Source organism: Dipodomys merriami, unplaced genomic scaffold (genome assembly GCF_024711535.1).
Source record: "Dipodomys merriami isolate MVZ:Mamm:240054 unplaced genomic scaffold, mDipMer1.0.p SCAF_3, whole genome shotgun sequence".
Taxonomy (NCBI): Eukaryota; Metazoa; Chordata; class Mammalia; order Rodentia; family Heteromyidae; genus Dipodomys; species Dipodomys merriami.
The window spans coordinates 17,269,098-17,287,388 of NW_027204492.1; the positions used below are offsets into that span (position 1 = coordinate 17,269,098).

The 18,291-nt window shown below is 38.5% G+C and overlaps 1 protein-coding gene across 1 annotated transcript; it reads left to right on the plus strand.

The window, feature by feature from the left end:
- Positions 1-1,966: 1,966 nt before the first annotated feature.
- Rap2c (RAP2C, member of RAS oncogene family) lies at positions 1,967-17,759 on the plus strand. The gene is made up of 4 exons (XM_070039718.1): positions 1,967-2,156; positions 2,312-3,210; positions 5,723-6,041; positions 15,185-17,759. Exons 2-3 carry the CDS (start codon positions 2,938-2,940, stop codon positions 5,999-6,001), a joined length of 552 nt encoding a protein of 183 aa, XP_069895819.1. The 5' UTR covers positions 1,967-2,156; positions 2,312-2,937; the 3' UTR covers positions 6,002-6,041; positions 15,185-17,759.
- The last annotated feature ends 532 nt before the right edge of the window (positions 17,760-18,291 follow it).

Genomic DNA, 18,291 nt, shown 5'->3' on the forward strand with positions numbered 1-18,291 from the left:
ATCCTCAGATCTTACCCTGAATTGCTAGGATTACAGGTATTAACCACTGGCACCCAAGAATAAATACCCTTCTTGAGAAAGTTTAGAGAGGATCTTTAGAGTGAGTATGACATTTGTCCCCATGTTGTTGGTGAGATTGGGTCAATAGGATTTTGTACTAAGGGCAAGAATATTTCACTGTGTAGAAAAACAAAGAATTCACTCCAGGAAATGGCCAACACACTGAGAGATACTAGAGCTGCCCACAGGGAACTCTTCTGACAGTTTAGTAGAAGGGCAGAGACTTGTTAAGATTGCTCAACCAATGCTATCTCGATCAGAGGAATGTGCAGGCTTGGTTACAAGCATGGCTGAGGGAGGATCATGGATTCTGCCAGACAGTCTAGAGACAGCCAGATAGGGAGATGAGCAGTAGAGCTCTAAATCAGGCTGCAGCCTGTGTGGAAAGAGCCGTGACCTATAGGGAAAGTCTGCCTTCCATTAGAGGGCAGTGCCCCAGATACCGGGCAGGACCCAGACTAGCTAGGTAGAGCTGGGGAGTCCACTGGAGAGATTGCACTAGCTTGAAGGCGACCAGAAATTGAACTAAACTGGGCTTTGTATACTGTAAGTGGCATTGGGGAATGTTGAGAAGGGTCGTTGGCATTTACACTCCAGTGTTCCTCCTCTGTTTTAAAGTGTAAGAAACATGGATTAGGGACTGACTTAATCTGCTCATTGTTTGGCTGTTAAAGGTTTGCAAGCAAGGGCCCTTGGGTGTCAGTTTAGGCTGGCTATTGAATCAAGTTTCTAGGTGTGAGTAAGTGAAAATGGGAGTGAAATGCCTAAAATAGTCAAAGCTTCTGGTCTTGAGGCCCTGTGGATGTGACACCAAATTTACAAATAGAAAGTCTAAGTAACGGTAACAATTTGATCTAGAAATAGAAACTTAAGAACTTGAACACTAGAGTTAATATTTGCTTTTGGATTTCAATGGCTATGAAAGCTGGCCTTTAAAACTAAACTTGAAAGTAAGAGAGCCAGCCCTGCAAATTGTTATCCAAGTAGATAATGAGAGATTAAATGAAATTCCTCCGCATGCCTGGGAATGAGGCTGAGGGGGCTAGACAGCCTGCCTAGCAAGTAGAATCTCTGAATGCACCCCTACTCTGCCATCCAAAAATTAGTCTGCAAGGCTAAACTATTTACAATGTACTATTCACTGAGTATTGGTTACTTTTTCTGCTCTGTGGTGCCTCGGATGGAATAGGGAAAAACTGAATAAAGTACAGTACCATAAAGCCTAGCTCTAAGACTGTTGTTTTGGAGTCTTGGGAGATTTCTTTCTTTCTTTCTTTCTTAAAGGAAATACTTTCGTATTTGCTGGGTCAAGGTGAAGTAGATGTGCCTGTTGATGAAGTGCAGTGTGTTTAATCGTCAAGGCATGGTTAAGTAAAACACACCACTTCCGAAATCAGAGCCAAAACCAAATCTAAGGTCTGTAGTTTGAATGCATTCCTTAGAACAATATCAAGTGGAAGAACTATCGGGGAAGAGATTACAGTTCTTAAGCGCTTTCATTTTTCCTGCAATTTCTTATCCTGGGATGTTTGCTGGATTCCGGGTTATTACATTCTTAGCGGGTCAAGGAGCAGATCAAGTACTGAGACTGAGCTTTTAGACGGAGAAGCGGAGGGGCTTCAGCGCGTTTAGAGCTGAGAGAGCGAGCCACAGCTGCGCTGGCGGGAACGCAGGGAAGGTGGAGCGTCTCTCCGAAGGGCCCCCTCCCTAAGGCCCCAATCTGGATCCAAATGTAGCTGGGCCGCCAAGCTCGCTCAGCAGGGCGCGGCCCCTAGCGCCACCCGGCTCGCCCCGAAGAGGTGGGACTTTCCCCACCGGAAGTGATCGCGTCCAGTCTCAGGGAACTGGGGCACCTCAGCCAGTGTGTCAGGGAAACCCTTCCGGGTGTATGCTGGGGTGGGGGGGGGAGGGGGGGAGGAAAAAAAAGAAGTGGCTTAGTCTGGAGTCCCTGCGGCCTCCGCCGGACGGCCCCCCCCGCCCCTTTCCTCTGGGCCTACAATCGGACTGGGGCAGCTCTAAAAGACGCAGGAGCGAGGGTGGCCATGGCCTTGGCGTGACTGAGTCTCTTGGGCGGCCGGGCGGGTGCAGACAGCAGGGTAAGCAGCGGTGGCGGTAGTAGCCCAGCTTGAGTGGCGGCTGGGGGCGGCAGCCAGAGCCGCTTGGCGGTAGTGGTGGTGGTGGTGGTGGTGGTGGTGGGGTCAGGCAAAGGACTATGCGCCTCTCTCACTCCCCCCTCCCCATCCCTGTACAGGCCGATCGACCCCTCGCAGGAGCCGGGGTTCACACCGAGCCATCCGGAAGACAGTGACTGCAGCTGAGCCTGCAGGCCTGGACTGGCTGGGCGGCGCTCTTGCTTGCTTGCACGAAGCGGGGGGTCCCTGGGCCCCTTTGTGTGAAAGGGCGGGGGACCGTGCCAGGCAGCCTGTGGCCTTGGTTTCCGCGAACCCTGGGCCCCCTGGCCCCCTGGCCCCAAGTTCCACCCTCCTCCTTGAACCTCCCTCCCCCATCCTGTTCCTCCTGGGGGCACGCTGCGTGTCTGGTGTCCCCACCCCTCCCTCCATCGCCTTCTGGGCTCGCCCTCCTCCCCACGCCCCCTGCCTGGGCTTCAGTTCCTATAGGAAGGGCATTACCATCCCATCCCCACCCACCCGACACTTGGCTCTCTCCCCTCCCCCTCCCGCAACTTCCTCTTCTTCTCCGCTGCTCGGGCTGGCTCGCTGCTCTCGGCTCTTTGCTCGCTGGCTGGGCCCTCGCGGCTCTGCACTCCTCTCCCCAGCTCGCAGATTTCCGCCCACCTTCCGCCTCGCCTAGCCGCAGCGCAGCTAGCGGGGTGCTATTTTTCCCCCCATCTGGTAGCAGTTGGTGAAGGTGAGACTCATGAGGGAGTACAAGGTAGTGGTGTTAGGGAGCGGAGGGGTTGGCAAATCTGCCCTCACGGTGCAGTTTGTCACTGGGACTTTCATTGAGAAATATGACCCGACCATTGAAGATTTCTACCGCAAAGAGATCGAAGTGGACTCTTCCCCATCCGTGCTGGAAATTCTGGACACTGCAGGGACCGAGCAGTTTGCCTCCATGAGAGATCTCTACATCAAAAACGGCCAAGGCTTCATCCTGGTGTATAGTCTGGTGAATCAACAGTCTTTTCAGGTAACCAACTCTTGTAATTTGTTACATGGGCTCTCTGTGGTAAATCCCCTGTGGACTTCTGATTTGCCCCGATGCGTGTGTTAATGATTGTGTTTTGCTTTTTGAAAGTTACACAGGGCACATTTTTGAGGTTAGTCCTGGCACGGAAAACTATTGGGTTATTTCTGTAGAGAGTATACTAAAGTAGCAGGCGTCAACAAACATCCTAAAGGTTATTTTTGTTGGTTTGTTTGAAGGAGAAGTGAAAAATGAAATAAGTGGGTCTGCATGTGTTGTAGCCTGTAAAAATAACCTTCTGACGTTGTTTGTTCAATTCAACAAGTATTGATTAACCTGCGGGACGAAACAACATTTAACCGATAATCTCGGGGTAAATGGACCATTTTGAAATGAAAATTATTTGGAGTCCATTATCTCTGGGATAGATAAGACTTGTCTGTGTCTGTTTTCCCTCCTTCTCCTCTCTCTGCTCACTTCGAACTTTCTCAACTAGAATCATAAATCTTAGTGGAAGATGAAGAACTCAAGACCAGCCTTCTAGGCATTTTCTGTCCTTAGGGGAAGGTTACTCACTGACTCTTACCTCAGATTAATAACCAACAAAAATCAAGACTCTCCTTTTCTGCCGTTTGATCCGATTTGTATATGACACCAAATATGCATCTTAGCTTATATTTATAGGAAAGATGTGGGTCTGGAAACACAGAACAAGTGCAGATTTCTTACCCTTGCAGGGTAGCCAAACTGGACTCAGTCCAGTTTCTTAGGAAAGTCTGTCTTGTCCTTCACCGAGAAACAGAAAGGTTTAATGTTATTTTAAGAGATGTAATAAATGTTGCTATTTATTCCTTGAAAATAAATGACCTCATATTGACCCATTATATTGACCTCCATTGATTTAGGAAATGGACATTTTATTCTACATTTAAAGGTATGCACTTAATGTTGCTTACTTTAAAAACCTTAAGTACTTTACTCTGTGCAAGGTGCTAATTTCACATTCTTTAGTATTTTGAGTTAAACTACCATTGTGAATTTTTCCAGGAATCTTGTGTGGCTGCTTCAAGGATATTTTTAAAGATCAGATCACAGTGAATTAGTCAAAGCTATTGAGACCAAACTATAGTTTGTTTTATGTAGCTTTAAATTTCAATCAAAAACTACCATAAAAGTGTTCTCTAAAGGTGGCATTTTCTTTCTAAAGGATCCTTGGGAGATTTGTTACTTTGTTACCCACACTCTTGAGGGTATGAGTCTTTTGAAGGGTGCTTCCATTATATCCACTTCTCATAGAGACATAAATAGGAAGTATAAAACTGTGTCACTAATTCAATCAAGATTTCAAGTCTTTTGAGCACAGATGCCTTAAGTTGAGATTCTCAGCTGAAGTTTGCTTTCTAGAAGGACAACAGAAGAAAAAAAAAAGCTTAACTTAGAAAACTGAAGTTATAAGGGACCAAAACAAACTGTTGCAAATATCAAGTTACTGTGTATTTTTATGAATTTTTTATGGTTGTTTGTTTTTCCTTTGGCGCCATTCCAAATATGCTGTTTACTGTAACAACTCAAACTAAACACACATTCTTTTTCATTATAAAATCTTTTAAGTTATAAAAATCATTAAAAAAATCTTATAAAGCTACCATGAGATCTGTAATGTTGTCATATATTGATGCTTTTCCCCTCCCCAAATTGATGCTACTGAAGAATTGTTAAGGATCTTAAGTTTTGTAATTAATTTTAATTATTTTCCCCAATACAAGCATATGTGGGAAGGGGGGTTACCCAATACATGCAGGGAAGGGGGAATTTGTTAGGAAAAGCAAACCTAGTCAAATCACTTCTTCCCAGCAAGACCTCCCCCCCCCACTGCATTGTCCTTCCCAGGAGGTGCTCACTGTTACAATAGTTTCTGTTATAGCTTCTAATTTATTGAAATGTATTTTAAGGTGTTAGATTATACTAGTCTAAGGGCATAATAGTCTATTAAAAATGAAATGTTTGCATACATTTATTTTTAAAGCTGGCCTTCTATGTATTGCAAATCATTTCTCTTCCCTACATAAAACACTTTCTCTCAAAGTCCTCTTGCTAAATGACTAGGAATGCAGAGATGCTGCAATCGTGCTCCGTGTAACAGGTGTCATAAGGGGTGGTGACAGAAACAGGCAGGTTTAGGAAGAGGGCCAAACATCCTTTATACAAATGGTAATCATATTTTGGAACTTGATTTTTTTTTAGTCAGTTCAGGCTCGGTTTCAGAAGTTTAAAAGTTAGTGTTCAATATGCGTTTTGTGTTTCTTCCAAAGTTAGAAGATAGAGCCTGTGGAAGATTCTCTTAATTCCTAATTAAATGAAAGAAAAATGTTAAAAAAATTATTTTGATGTGTAGTTTTATTTTGGATTTAGCTTTATATACTCAGTGAAGTATGCCTTTTGGTGATATTTGAATCCTTCTGCTATAGTCATGCAGACATAATTTTTTTCTTTGTCTTTGTGATTGTTTGAATAGGATATCAAGCCGATGAGAGATCAGATTGTCAGAGTGAAGAGATACGAAAAAGTCCCACTAATCCTAGTAGGAAACAAAGTGGATCTGGAACCAGAGAGAGAGGTTATGTCTTCAGAAGGCAGAGCTCTGGCTCAAGAATGGGGCTGTCCTTTCATGGAAACATCGGCAAAAAGTAAATCAATGGTGGATGAACTTTTTGCTGAGATCGTCAGACAAATGAACTATTCCTCCCTGCCCGAGAAGCAAGATCAGTGTTGTACAACTTGTGTTGTCCAGTAAAAAGAAAAAAGATAACCTCAATCATGGCCATACCGAGCAGGTTAGTTATTGGTGGAAATGCATGAGCCAGAGGTGGTGGTTGGTTTCTAATCAAGCATAACAAAAATCTGGTTAATCCTAGTACATATAACACTATCTTAAATGTCTTTATTTTTTAAATAATATTTTCTTTAGCTTATATCATTAACATTCAATGCTAATGAAAAAAAATAGTGTGGATAAGCAGAACAGAGGTAAGAAATTGAATACCCATCACCACAATTGAGTCATTTTTTAAAAATGACTTACTCTTCCTTATGTTCTTTATTGAAAACATGTTTTGGGATGAGTCAAAGTATAATAGGCCTTTCTCATGTTTTTCAAATCATAGTATCTAAAATGAACAGGAGAGCACCTGAAAATAAATTCACAAGGTGATTAATTTTATGACACTTTTTATCCTTCTATGGTTTTGTGTCCTGAGCAAGAGTGTTGCTACAATTGAAAAAAAGCAATTTACTAATCATCCAAGTGCTTGATTTAACAGGATGATTATTTAATCAAGTTTACCTGGACATTGTGCTTGAGAGACTGAAGTTATCCTCGGAATAACAAATTATAAGGCCAGAGTGTACCTTGACTTCATTATGAATTTATGGATCTAATAAGCATCTGGTTAAATAATCTGTGAAATATTAGAAGAAACCATCTTAAGCACTGGAAACATGTTTGTTGGTTTTTGGCTGCCTGTCCTGGGACTTGAACCCAGGGTCTGGGGCATTGTCCCCAGGCAGTTTTGCTCAGGGCTAGTGCTCTGCCACTTGAGCCACAACCCTCCTTCTGGCTTTTTGGTGATTAATTGGAGATAAGAATCTCATTCTCTTTCTGTGGGTACTGGTTTTGAACTGTAATAATCAGATTTTCAAACCTTTCATTGAGTTCAGTGATAAGTTCGTTCCCCCTCCCCCCCAATGGAGGAGGTCTATGCAAAAGCAAGGTGATGTAAAACTTGCTGAGCATTTAAAATGAGATAAGCTTATTCATATTATGGTCTTTTGAGCTTGACTATAATTGAGTGAATAGTCTCACTGAGGCAGTAACACTTAGATAATAAGATAAACCAACCAATATTGTGGATGACTGAGAAACCACAGCAAATGCCACAGTAGCCTGACAATATCAGGAAAGAAATTGATCTTTCTAAGCCAAGGCTGACCTCCAGTCTAGGAAGCAGTTGTTGCAAATGGCAACAGGCATTTCAGATCGCCGCGATGATTCCTAATCAAAGGTTTGGCTTCATATGTGTTCCCCGGAGAAATGACAAACGGTCCCTAATTTATCTTTTCAGACAAGGTCTCCTGTCAGGTAGTGTCATCTCCGAAAATGAAGGATGACAACACAGCACTATTCAAAATGCTTTCATTCATCAGCCTTTAGCATAGCAGCATATAATGAAAACACATCTATTTTCTTACATCTAGCTGCATCTGTTAACTTATAAAATCACTGGTCGCACTGTAGCCAAGCTTATGTGGGTGTTCTGTGTTTTTTTTTTTCAGCTTATGTTTCATTGATAGTGTTGTCCTTACAGTATAGATATTTGGAGAAGGGACAGGCTTATTATTTAGGTAACTTGAATATGTTGTCTCCATAATCTCTTTAAGTTGTCAGCCAGCTGCAAGCTTGGACAAGTTCGTGTAGTGATTGCATCTTTACCATATTGCTTTACTTCTCTGATACTTTAACCACGAGTCTATATGTTTTTAGTTTTATCATCTTACAAGAAAATTAAACAAATACTGCAAAATGTTCTGAGTCTTCCCTCCAGCAGAAATGTAGACAACTATAGGAGGTGATGCATGGTTAGTCTCATACATATAGAGGGCCAACTTTCAGTCCAAATGATGTTATTTAAAAAAAAAAAAAAGAAGCTATTTAAGGCTTTTTTATTCTTAATTATTTGAGTTTATTTTTTTCATGATTTTTTTGATTTGATACTTTAAATTCTGTCTGTATAACTATAGGGATGCCTACATAGATTAAAAAAATCCTCTGGCCAATTATGTATACATTTCATATGGATTAACATACCAAAAATCAAATTATTATTGATTCTATTAATATTCATTTTTATTTATTCATTTTTATACTAATGGTTCAAGTTCTTTGGACAGACTTTTAATTGAATTTGTGTGTGCAGAATATGTTGAAATAGAGGATATATAATCAGCTGAATTTCTGAAGATATTAAAGGGACCTTCCTGACCAACGCTTTTTAAAACAATATACCTGTTACTGCAGGTTTTTTTTTTCCCTGACATCAACTGGGATTGAACTGCTATGTGTGACAATCTAGTCTGAGGATGGGAAACTGTGGGTTTGTTCTAGTTTACAATTAATCTAAAAAACAGGTGATGAATTTTGAATCCTGTAGTTTGTGAGTCATGTAACTGTGAAGTTTGTCAGTCCCCAATCTAGATTAAGTTCATACTTTGACAAGTAAACTTAGTTTGAGAGTTGTTCATCCTATATGTGTAGAAAAGGATCTGGTCTTCATTAGAAACAATAGTATAGAAGACAGAATGATGGTGATTGTGGATGCCTATTGGTTGGGATTAACTGAGAGAGAATATCTACTAATGCTGTTAAGAGTCACTCCTGATACTTCTTAACATTTATTTCTTAACACCTTTTAATTTGGGTCACCAGTCTCTTGCCCAATATCTGCTTAGCTGTATAGCTCCCACGAATGTTTCCTCACCATTTACCCTCCGCGTTGGTAGTCACTTTAGGGGAAAATGGGAAGCCTGGTTACATTCTTGATACACAGTCCTCATCTTGATTTTTCTTTTTCATTTTTTCAGTTTTTTTGTGTGTGTGGGGGGACTGAGGCTTAACCTCAGCACCAGGGTGCTCTCCATTAGAGTGTTTGGTTTTGGGTTTTTTTCCCCCAGCAATGATAGTGCTCTACATTTCCAGCTTTTTGTTGGTTGACTGGCAATAAGCAACACAGACTTTTCTTCCTGGGCTGGTGTCGAACTGTGATTTTCAGATCTCAGCCTCCTTACTAGATAGGATTATATGTGTGAGCTACCGGGGCTCAGCCATCCTAATTTCTTTACTGTCCTGGAGAGCTACCACCAATTGCTCTTAGAGGACTTCTTTTACTGTGCAGCAAGAGTGTGATGGAAACCTAGATCAGCATTGTAGCTGTTTTTTGTTTCTGGTTACTATATCAGAAGACAGCAGAGTTTCTCAGTATTCTGGGCTCTTACTTTGGTGCTGTCCTGCACATTGTCAGGTGTTTACCAGCATCTTTGGCTTGTGTCTGTTTGATATAGATAGTATTTTCCTTGCCTTCACTCAACATGTGACAACTAAGATTATCTCTAGAAATTGCTCATTGTTCTCTGGGGGTGGAATCACCCCTTCTTAGGAGCCACTAAGTTAGGATCTGAGAAGCAGAGTTGTGCTGTGAAGAATGGGTATGGTTTGAGGAGATGGAAGATAGTTATATCTGAGCAGAATAAATTCAGAAAAGGGTCATAACAATATCCAAAAATTAACCATTCATTTACTGAAAGGAAAGGGGAAGTACAATAAAATTGTCCCTGAAATGTTATATGATAAGTGTGGTATATACCTTTTGTGTGTGTGTGTGTGTGTGTGTGTGTGTGTGTGTGTGTGTGTGTGTGTGTGTGTGTGTGTCTCTGTCTGTCTGTCTGTCTGTCTGTCTGTCTGTCTACATGCTTGTCCTGAGGCTTGAACTCAGGTCCTGGGCACTGTCCCTGAGCTTTTTTTTGCTCAAGGCTAACACTCTACTACTTGAGCCACAGCTACACTTTTGGCTTTTTTGTGATTGATTGGAGATAAGAGTCTCACGCTTTCACTGTATTTGATGTTGGTATAATTTGTTGAGGGGAAGGGAAAAAACAAATCGTTTAAATAGGGTTACAGATGGACCCATTGCAACAATGAGATGTACAAGTCATGTTGAAAAACGAACTTTACAACTTTGGCAGGGGTGGGGGTAGGGGGTGGAGGGTGGGGGAGATGGGAAGGGGAAACAAAGGAGGAGGCAACAATGCTTGATAAGAAATGTACTCATGGGGCTGGGAAGGTAGCTCAGCGGTAGAGTGCATGCCTTGCAAGAAATGTACTCATTATTTTGCCCATGTAATTGTAACCCCTTTATACGGTAGTTTCACAATAAAAATAAAATAAAAAAAGAGTCACAGACTTTCCTGCCCCAGCTGGCTTCCAACCACAATCCAGAGATCTCAGCCTCTTGAGTAGCTAGGATTACAGGCATTTGCCGCCAGGCCCAGCTGGCAAATATAATTTTTAAAAGATAGTTTTGAAGAATTTCTACAGATTAGTACACTATTGGTGACTACTATAAAGGAAAAAAGTGAGGGGGGGAAGGTATTCTTCACTGCAGTTTGAAGGTTGCCTGGAAACTTTTATTTTAATCCATATATTCTGGAGTGGGTTCTCCCGAGTAAATGGTGCATAAGAGTACCAAACACCAGGATGCAAACTGAGAAGAACAAAGATCATTATTTATGTCAGCCTCAGTTCATTATATATGTAAGCTTGAAGAAAAAGGGAGATTCTTGATTCTCGACTAGCACATCATTTCACGTGGCAGCAGAATGCCCTGGATGTTAACAAAGGCTCCTGAAAAGCTGAGCCATCTATGAATGTCATTTTAGTATAGCTGGACTTAACTATTTCTAAACACAGTGAATTGATTAGCATTTTTAGGATTTTTTAGTAAAAAACAATCAGAAGTTTCTGATATTTTTTCAAAAATTTTTATTCAGTATGACATTTTGGAAGTTCAGCAAATGTGAAGGGAAAACCCTGACGATGAAATCACAATGTGTACTTTGTTTTAGTATCTGAGTTAAATATTAATTATATCAGTAGAACACTAGGGCAGAACTCTTTTGCAGAAGTTAGTTTTGTTAGGTGCTTGCTTCCTTTCTTTTCTCCTGCCCTATTTACATGACACTTTTTTTTTGCTGCCAGTAGTGGGGCTTGAACTCAAGGCCTGAGTACTACCCTTAGTTTTTTCACTCAAGGCTTGTGTTCTGTCAGTCAAGCCACAGCTCCACTTCTGGCTTTGTGCTGGTTAATTGGAGATGAGCCTCATAGACTCTCCTAACTGGATTGGGTTTGAACCTTCTTCCTCAGATCTCAGCCTCTTGAACAGCTAGGATTACAGATGGGTGTCACTGGCACCCAGCTGGGTAGGTCTCTTTTGAGTGGGGAAAATGGCTTATTTAAAATGTTTATCTGCCAGCTAGTTCATATGAGTGTAAAGCAAAGGATTGAATGGGGTGGGGGTGGGGAGGAAAGCATGCTTTGGAATAATGCGTACCATGAAGACCTACTATGGAACTGGGGATGGGGATGAGCAGAGCTGCTTTTGCCCTCGGTCATCCCTAATTTTCCCTGATCTCCACTGATAGCTCTCCTCCCAGGTTTCCAGTTCAAAACTATTGGTAATGCATGGGTGCCTGGTTAGACTCGCTCTGGGTATGGAGTTATCCAGTGATTAGAATGTTCCCTCCTTAATTACTTCCTTCTAAACTCAAGATTAGACTTTTATTGCAGATTGAAATGCATATGAGCTATTTAGTTTTACTCCATTACCTCTGGATTAAAGTGAACCATCAGTAAAATTAACAAAAACCACATCATGGAATTGGAGAATTGCCACTGAGAAAGCGTTCTAGCCATGCAACAAGCAACAATTCTCCTTGTGAGATTACTTCTCAGTGGAATTCGACAATTAAGTAGATAATGCAACTAACAAGAATTCAAGTCTTGTCAGTTGTTGGAAAAACATAGCCAGCTAAGACCAGACTCCCAAATTCCTTTGATTAGCTACAGTATTGGAAATATCACACTGGAAACGTGCAGTTTAGAGTCGAGAGCAAAGCCCTACCTGGCCTGACTCGAAGTTGGCCACTTGAATTGGAATCATTGAACGCACACCTCTGTTTATTATTATAGATCCTTGTCACACAGTTTGAGATCCCGAAATTGAATTTACTTTGTTCATTTCAGCTTTTGGAGATTTTAGGCCTAGGACATAAGAAAAACAGCTAATTCCTTCCCTTCGATTATGGCTTCACCATGTAATACAGTATACATGTTTCCCTTCAAGTATACATAGTTCCACTTCCATTCAAGGCATCTGTAATACAAGTTTAGCATTTGCTTTCTGTTTTTGCTTTCCGATGAGAGTGAGCACTTTCAGTGACTTAATTTTCCTATTCCACCCCCCAAAAGCTACATGACTCTCATGCAAGTCAAGAAAAAAAATGAAACAATATATATATTTTTAAAAACCTAACTTCTGTTGTATAACAGAAATCCTGTGTTTTACTAATACACCTAATATTTAACTTGGACATGCAATACCATGTAAAAATATATAGGGATGTTACTTTTTTAAAATTTTTAAAAATTCCTTTAGTCAAATCCTCAGAATATATGTGTAAAATAAAAAAGGTGACTGATTGCTCATTTAAATCACTATAAAGAGAGAGAAATAATACTAATGAACACCACTGAATGATAAATCCAGTTAAGCTAAAAAGACATTCACAAACTGCTAAGCCTTTCAGGAGCGTTTGTTTAAGTCCCATACATTCTTCTGCCTCTTGAAATGATGTGTTAGTCATGAATCAAGAATCTGTTTCTTCAGGCTGACATAAATAATGATCTTTGTTGTTTTAATTCTGTACCAATTTATTCAACTCTAGGGACTCTGTTTCATGATTTACTTAGAGGAGGTTTGGACTATTATTTGGTTTAATTTTGTACTCATAATTTTTTATTAGAAAAATAAAAAAGTGAAACAAGACCATTAAGCAGCAGCTTGAGGAGAAGCATCCAGAGTTTAGATTTGTATGGTGTCTTACTAGAAACTTAAAAGAACAAAGACAGAGATAACTATATCCTATCTTGAAAGCAGCAAGTTAGATCTGTGCAGTATGTTTGAATGTGATAGCATGTGAGTTAAAAAGTACTAATTTGACCAGCTGCCTCTAAAGCTTCTGGGATGTTTTTCTTTTTAAATGAATGAGAGTATTAATACACTGAAAATTGTACTCTCACTGTAGATCAAGAACATTTATGTTCTCCATCCTGTGAACTTCTAATCTTGAGAGACACTGTCCTTTTGACTTAACATAAAATTTTGCTTCAGAATTTAGTACTGCAGAGAATTATTATTTATTACTCTTTTGAAAGGTGGCCATTATTAACATTTTGTTTTAAAAGTATGATTGTTAATATTGTGTGACTCAGGGTTTATCCGTATGTCTTGGTTTCACGAACATATGATCTTGAGGAATGTGGATGGACTAAATGTTAACCAGGTTTTGGGATGGTAAGAAGTGATAAGTATATAGCCATTCATTTAATATAGATGACAGTAAACTCATTTGTATTGCTTATTTTAGCTCTAGATAAATACTTTCTCAATTTGACCTCAGAGAATGCAAAAATATTAAGCCATCACATTTTACTTCTTCAATATTTGAAGATCTTCCATATTTGAAAATCTCAAGCTCTTTATGAGTTGGTCTTGAAAATGGTTAAAATTTATAACAAACAATTATAGTAAAGAATTTTGTCATGTTAGGAAAATCTAGCCTGAGTTACTGAAGTCTTCATAATGTTTTATATATATAATGAAGTACTAATGTGATTAAATAGGTATAGAAATTCATATTAGGCTTAAAAGTATAAAGGTCCTTAGTCTGAAAATTAGAGAATCTGGACATTAGCAACACAATGCTACTGTTTAGAAATTTCATAACAGATTTGAGAAATGAAAATGACACCTGACATTTGTAACTTTCACATAATATCTTATATGATACTTGTAAGGAAAGTATTTTTGTCACTATTTTAATGGTAAGGAAACTGGATTTTTTTTAACCTTAAATAACTCATTCCCTAATTAATATTTACCTTGCAAAAAAGTTTTACTTTTCATGACATAGAGTGTTTCTGTAATTTTTTAAAAGAAGTTTAATTTTTTTTCCTATTGCATTTAGGTGGCAGAATTTCGATAGTGGTGGAACAACATTTTTTTAAAGTAGATGTCCTGGTGATACAGCTACTAATCAAGCATTGTCTGGCTCTTTGATCACTAAGAGAAGTGTAGCTGTCGAAGGAAATTAAAACCATTCATTTATAAACATTGGTAGAATTTGTAGAGATCTTGTACGGGTTTCACTTGGCATTCTTTCATAGTTGGGGTTTGTTTATTTGTTTCTGGCTTCATGATAACTTTTTTTATCTCCTAGGTTTTAAAAAACAAATGTAATTCCATTCTTCTAGCAGCTAGTTGGTGGTGATTCAGCACAGCTATAGGACGTTGTGTTTAATGATACATTCCCCCACCTGAGTAAATGGGAGAGCAGAAATCTTATCAGCAGAGACTGAGAGGTAGTTATCATAGGAAAAGTTCATATGATTGGGACAATGTCCACAAAAGAGCAGGACAGGGAAGAAAATGTGAACTGCTGCTGTTTTCTAGCATCTAGCCCAAACAAGGGCATCTAGTAAAAATTCAGTTTCTAGACTGATTGAATAACCTAGAATTCCCAGAGAATTAAACTATGGGGGAAAAATAGTCTACTTTCAAGTTAGCTCATAATTCAAAAACATTTCATTCTAATGCCATTTCCAGTGAAAATATCAAGAGATCAAGTTGAAAGCACAAGTACCACTTTCCACAACTTTTATATCATAAGATTATTTAAACCAGATCATTTAACCAGAATGTTTTAAATATTGCATGTTTATAAGTATAAAGTGTAATAATCTTACAGAAATTAACTGGATAATGACATATTTCAATAGTGCATTGCTACTGTGCTGCTACTTGTTTGGTGCATATTAATTATACAAAGGGGTGTCTCTGATATCCTTGAGCAAACAGCTCATGGACAATGATCATGCCCTGAGGATCAACACACAAAAAAAGAAAAATGTGAAGACTTCAAGGCCATGGAATGTTATTTTATTCCTTCTATTGACTGAGAGAACAGCAAAATCCCACTTGAAGAGCCTTAATTCTTATAACTTCTGTTTATCGAGATCTGTTGCTAGTGTTCTTTCTTAAAGCCATAATATGCATTCCTATATTTTTATGACATTTCATTTTCATTGCAGATAAAACTCAGAGGAAATTTGCACAGATGCTGCTTTGGAGAACTTTACAACCTGGGTTGCAGAACTGAGCCTTGGTAAACCTGTCTCTATTACAGCATGTTGCCATACATCTAATTAAGTGCATAAGGTCTTTGGCCTTCAAGATCCAACGACCTTCAACAGGAATGCTTGTTCGCACGTTTACCATACGTTTAAAATCTGTTCTTTATCAAATCAGTCCTTTTATAGCTTTTTAAGTTCTTATTGATGGCTAATATGCAAGGATTAATTTTTAATATTTTAATTGATTTCTTTAATCAATTTCTCAACTTGTATTTATTAAATACTCAAACTCAGTATTACCTACTCAATGCCTTTTAAAAGAAAGTTGTAATGGAGAAAAAAATGAGCCTTAAACAAATGGTTACTTCTGTATATTACCTCGTACCAGAGCTTCATCCTATTTGTAAAATCTTTCTCCTTTCAATGGTTGGTTAATACTTTGAGACTTTGTTTACGTGTGGCAGTGTTGTAAAAAGAAACTAAAGATCACATTTTACCTGTCTGGATGGAATATCCCTTTTCTTCAAGTGCAGTTTGTGATGTCTTTTTGTAATGAACATGTTCTGAAGGTTATTGGAAATTGATGGTAGCGCATTCAGTTGAAGAAGTTAAGCATTTGATTCCATCAGGTTTTCACATGTGTTAATCTCATTTACAGCATTGAATTGCATCAGTAACATTTTCCTTTCTGTGAAGTTCTAATTTTAGTTATGACCTACTTAGCAAGGCCTTTGAAAAGGGATATTGTATCCATGGTAAATTAATTGTATACCTAAACAGAGATAGCTCAGCTTTGCCTGTCAGGCTTGTCATTGACATCTAGTAGACTTCTGCACATGTAAAATTGAATTCAAATAAAATCATATACACTTTCTACTTCTTAAGATTTGTCTTTTCAAATAATAGTTTGAAGCAATATCTGTTCATGTTTTCTTGCACTATCACAATTGCTTTTTAGTTATTTCTCAAGAAGCATGTTCGTAGTTAAGAGACAAAAATCTGTGTAACAGGAAGGAGAATAGCACCAATTCTCTGGGCTATTTTTTTTTATTTTTTTGCAAATGTGCTTTCTAATAGCCATTGCCTTCCATGTTGTTTACCTAATCAGCACATTTTATCTGAATACTTGAACATTTTACCAGTAACAAACAGAGAGAAACAGAAAGAAAACTTAGAGTAACCTTTTGGTTGAATTTTAATATCATGACAACGAGCGCTTTTTCTAGCAGTGATTTTTCACATGTGTAAGTTTGACAGTATTTCGTTGTTGGTTTTTGATTTGGTTTTATTTGTGTGCTTTTAATTTGCAGAAGTTAGTAACTGCAGCTCACCTACTGCACCAAAGTTCTCGATTTTAGGAGCCCAGCTTTAGTCATTTGAACATGCTTCTAAATAAAGCAAAACAAGAAAACCAAAACTATACTTTTGATCTATAATAATAGCTCAATAACTTTGTCAAGGAAAGCTCTAATATATGCAGTGATGGTTTATGGAAGGGTGTGGCAATTTAAAATTTATATTGTGTGTGATGTTCAAATAAAGTGATATCTACATTCATGTGATTTCTTGGTCCGTATGGCCATTAATTATTGAGTAGAAATGAATTAAACTTTGATTTCCTTTTTTTAAATCGTGTTGCATTTGATTCCTGATTAAATTCCCTCAAAATGAAATCTTGTTCTTAATTTGGAATTTTATGGTGAGCTTGTAAGGGTACAGACAATTGAAACATTGTTCCTTTTTTATAAACTGCTTGAAATGAATCCTGAATTTAAGTTTGCACTTTAATACGAAACTTAAAAAACCAAACACTCATTTCAAAGTAGGTTGGTTAAGTGGTCATGCTTCATCATTATTAGCTTTGTAAAATTCTAAAGGAATCAAATAACTCATGATGACAAATTTCCGGCAAATTAATGATTTTATAGTGTTTCTTTTCTATAGATATTATTTCTTCTCTCCCTCCTTCCCTTCCCTTCCATCCCCTCTCCTCCCCTTCCCTACCCTCCCTTCTCTTCCTCTTCTCTCCCCTCTCTTCCACTTCCCTTCCTTCTCTTTATTATGGTGTTCATTGTCATTGACCTCAGCAGCAAATTTATCTTGGATTCATTTAGGATTACAGGAATCAGGGGAAAGTGATTTTAAAGGTGGTTTCTCCAGCACATTTTAAGAAAAGGGACCAAAAGTTATTTTAGCTTCCTCGATAGATTGCATGTTACTTATTAGGATAATAAATTAATATTAAATGCAATATATGTCTTGTCTTTACTCTGGCATCTGTTTAGGAGTTGTTCGAATCACTGCAGTAGGGCTCTGCATATAAAATCATGGATCTAATGTACTGTAACTTTATCCGTGAAAGATAAAAAAAATCTCAAATAACAAGTACAAACATTGAACAATTACCTATAAAGATTTGTAAAAGTAAAATTTTTCCAATAGATTTCATTCTTGTCATTTTGTAAGATGACCCTGCAGTCCACCTGTTTGTAACTTTTTTAATAAAATAGACATCTGTATTACTGAGGCTCATTTCTTTAATTATTTGGTATAGTGCTTCTTCTTCTGGGTTTACTAACTTGTATTTCTGCTAACTGAAAGTCATTTCGTTTATCAAAATGGTAACTGTGTTGCAGCACATATTTAAGCAGAAATTAAACATTCATTTTCATTCATTTTTTTCCTTAGTTACTATTTTGGTACTTGTGGGGAAAAACTGAAATATGTTCAAAATGTAATATTCAACCAAACTGAATAACTTATAAGTAAAGCAAAAAAATATATAAATAGTGGCTAAAAAACTAATGTATGTGACTTGGTTCATAGGCAGACTGGGCTAAAATAAAGCTGTGTTCACTGCAAATTTCCCATATGTAGGTAACTATGGACAATATTGGGCAGTTAATTAATATTTGAAATACTGAATGAAGAAATTCAACACAACGTACTTTGCCTTTTAAATTTCTTTTTTTGGTTGGTTATGGGGCTTTAACTCTGGGCCTGGGTGCTGTCTCTGAGCTTTTCAGCTCAAAGTGAGTGCTCTACACTTGAGCCACAGTGCCACT

Excerpts from the sequence above, each read along its gene's own strand:
- Rap2c (XM_070039718.1), top strand. The coding sequence starts at position 2,938 with ATGAGGGAGTACAAGGTAGTGGTGTTAGGGAGCGGAGGGGTTGGCAAA. Across the intron at positions 3,211-5,722 it reads TGAATCAACAGTCTTTTCAG|GATATCAAGCCGATGAGAGA; the intron begins GTAACCAACTCT and ends TTGTTTGAATAG.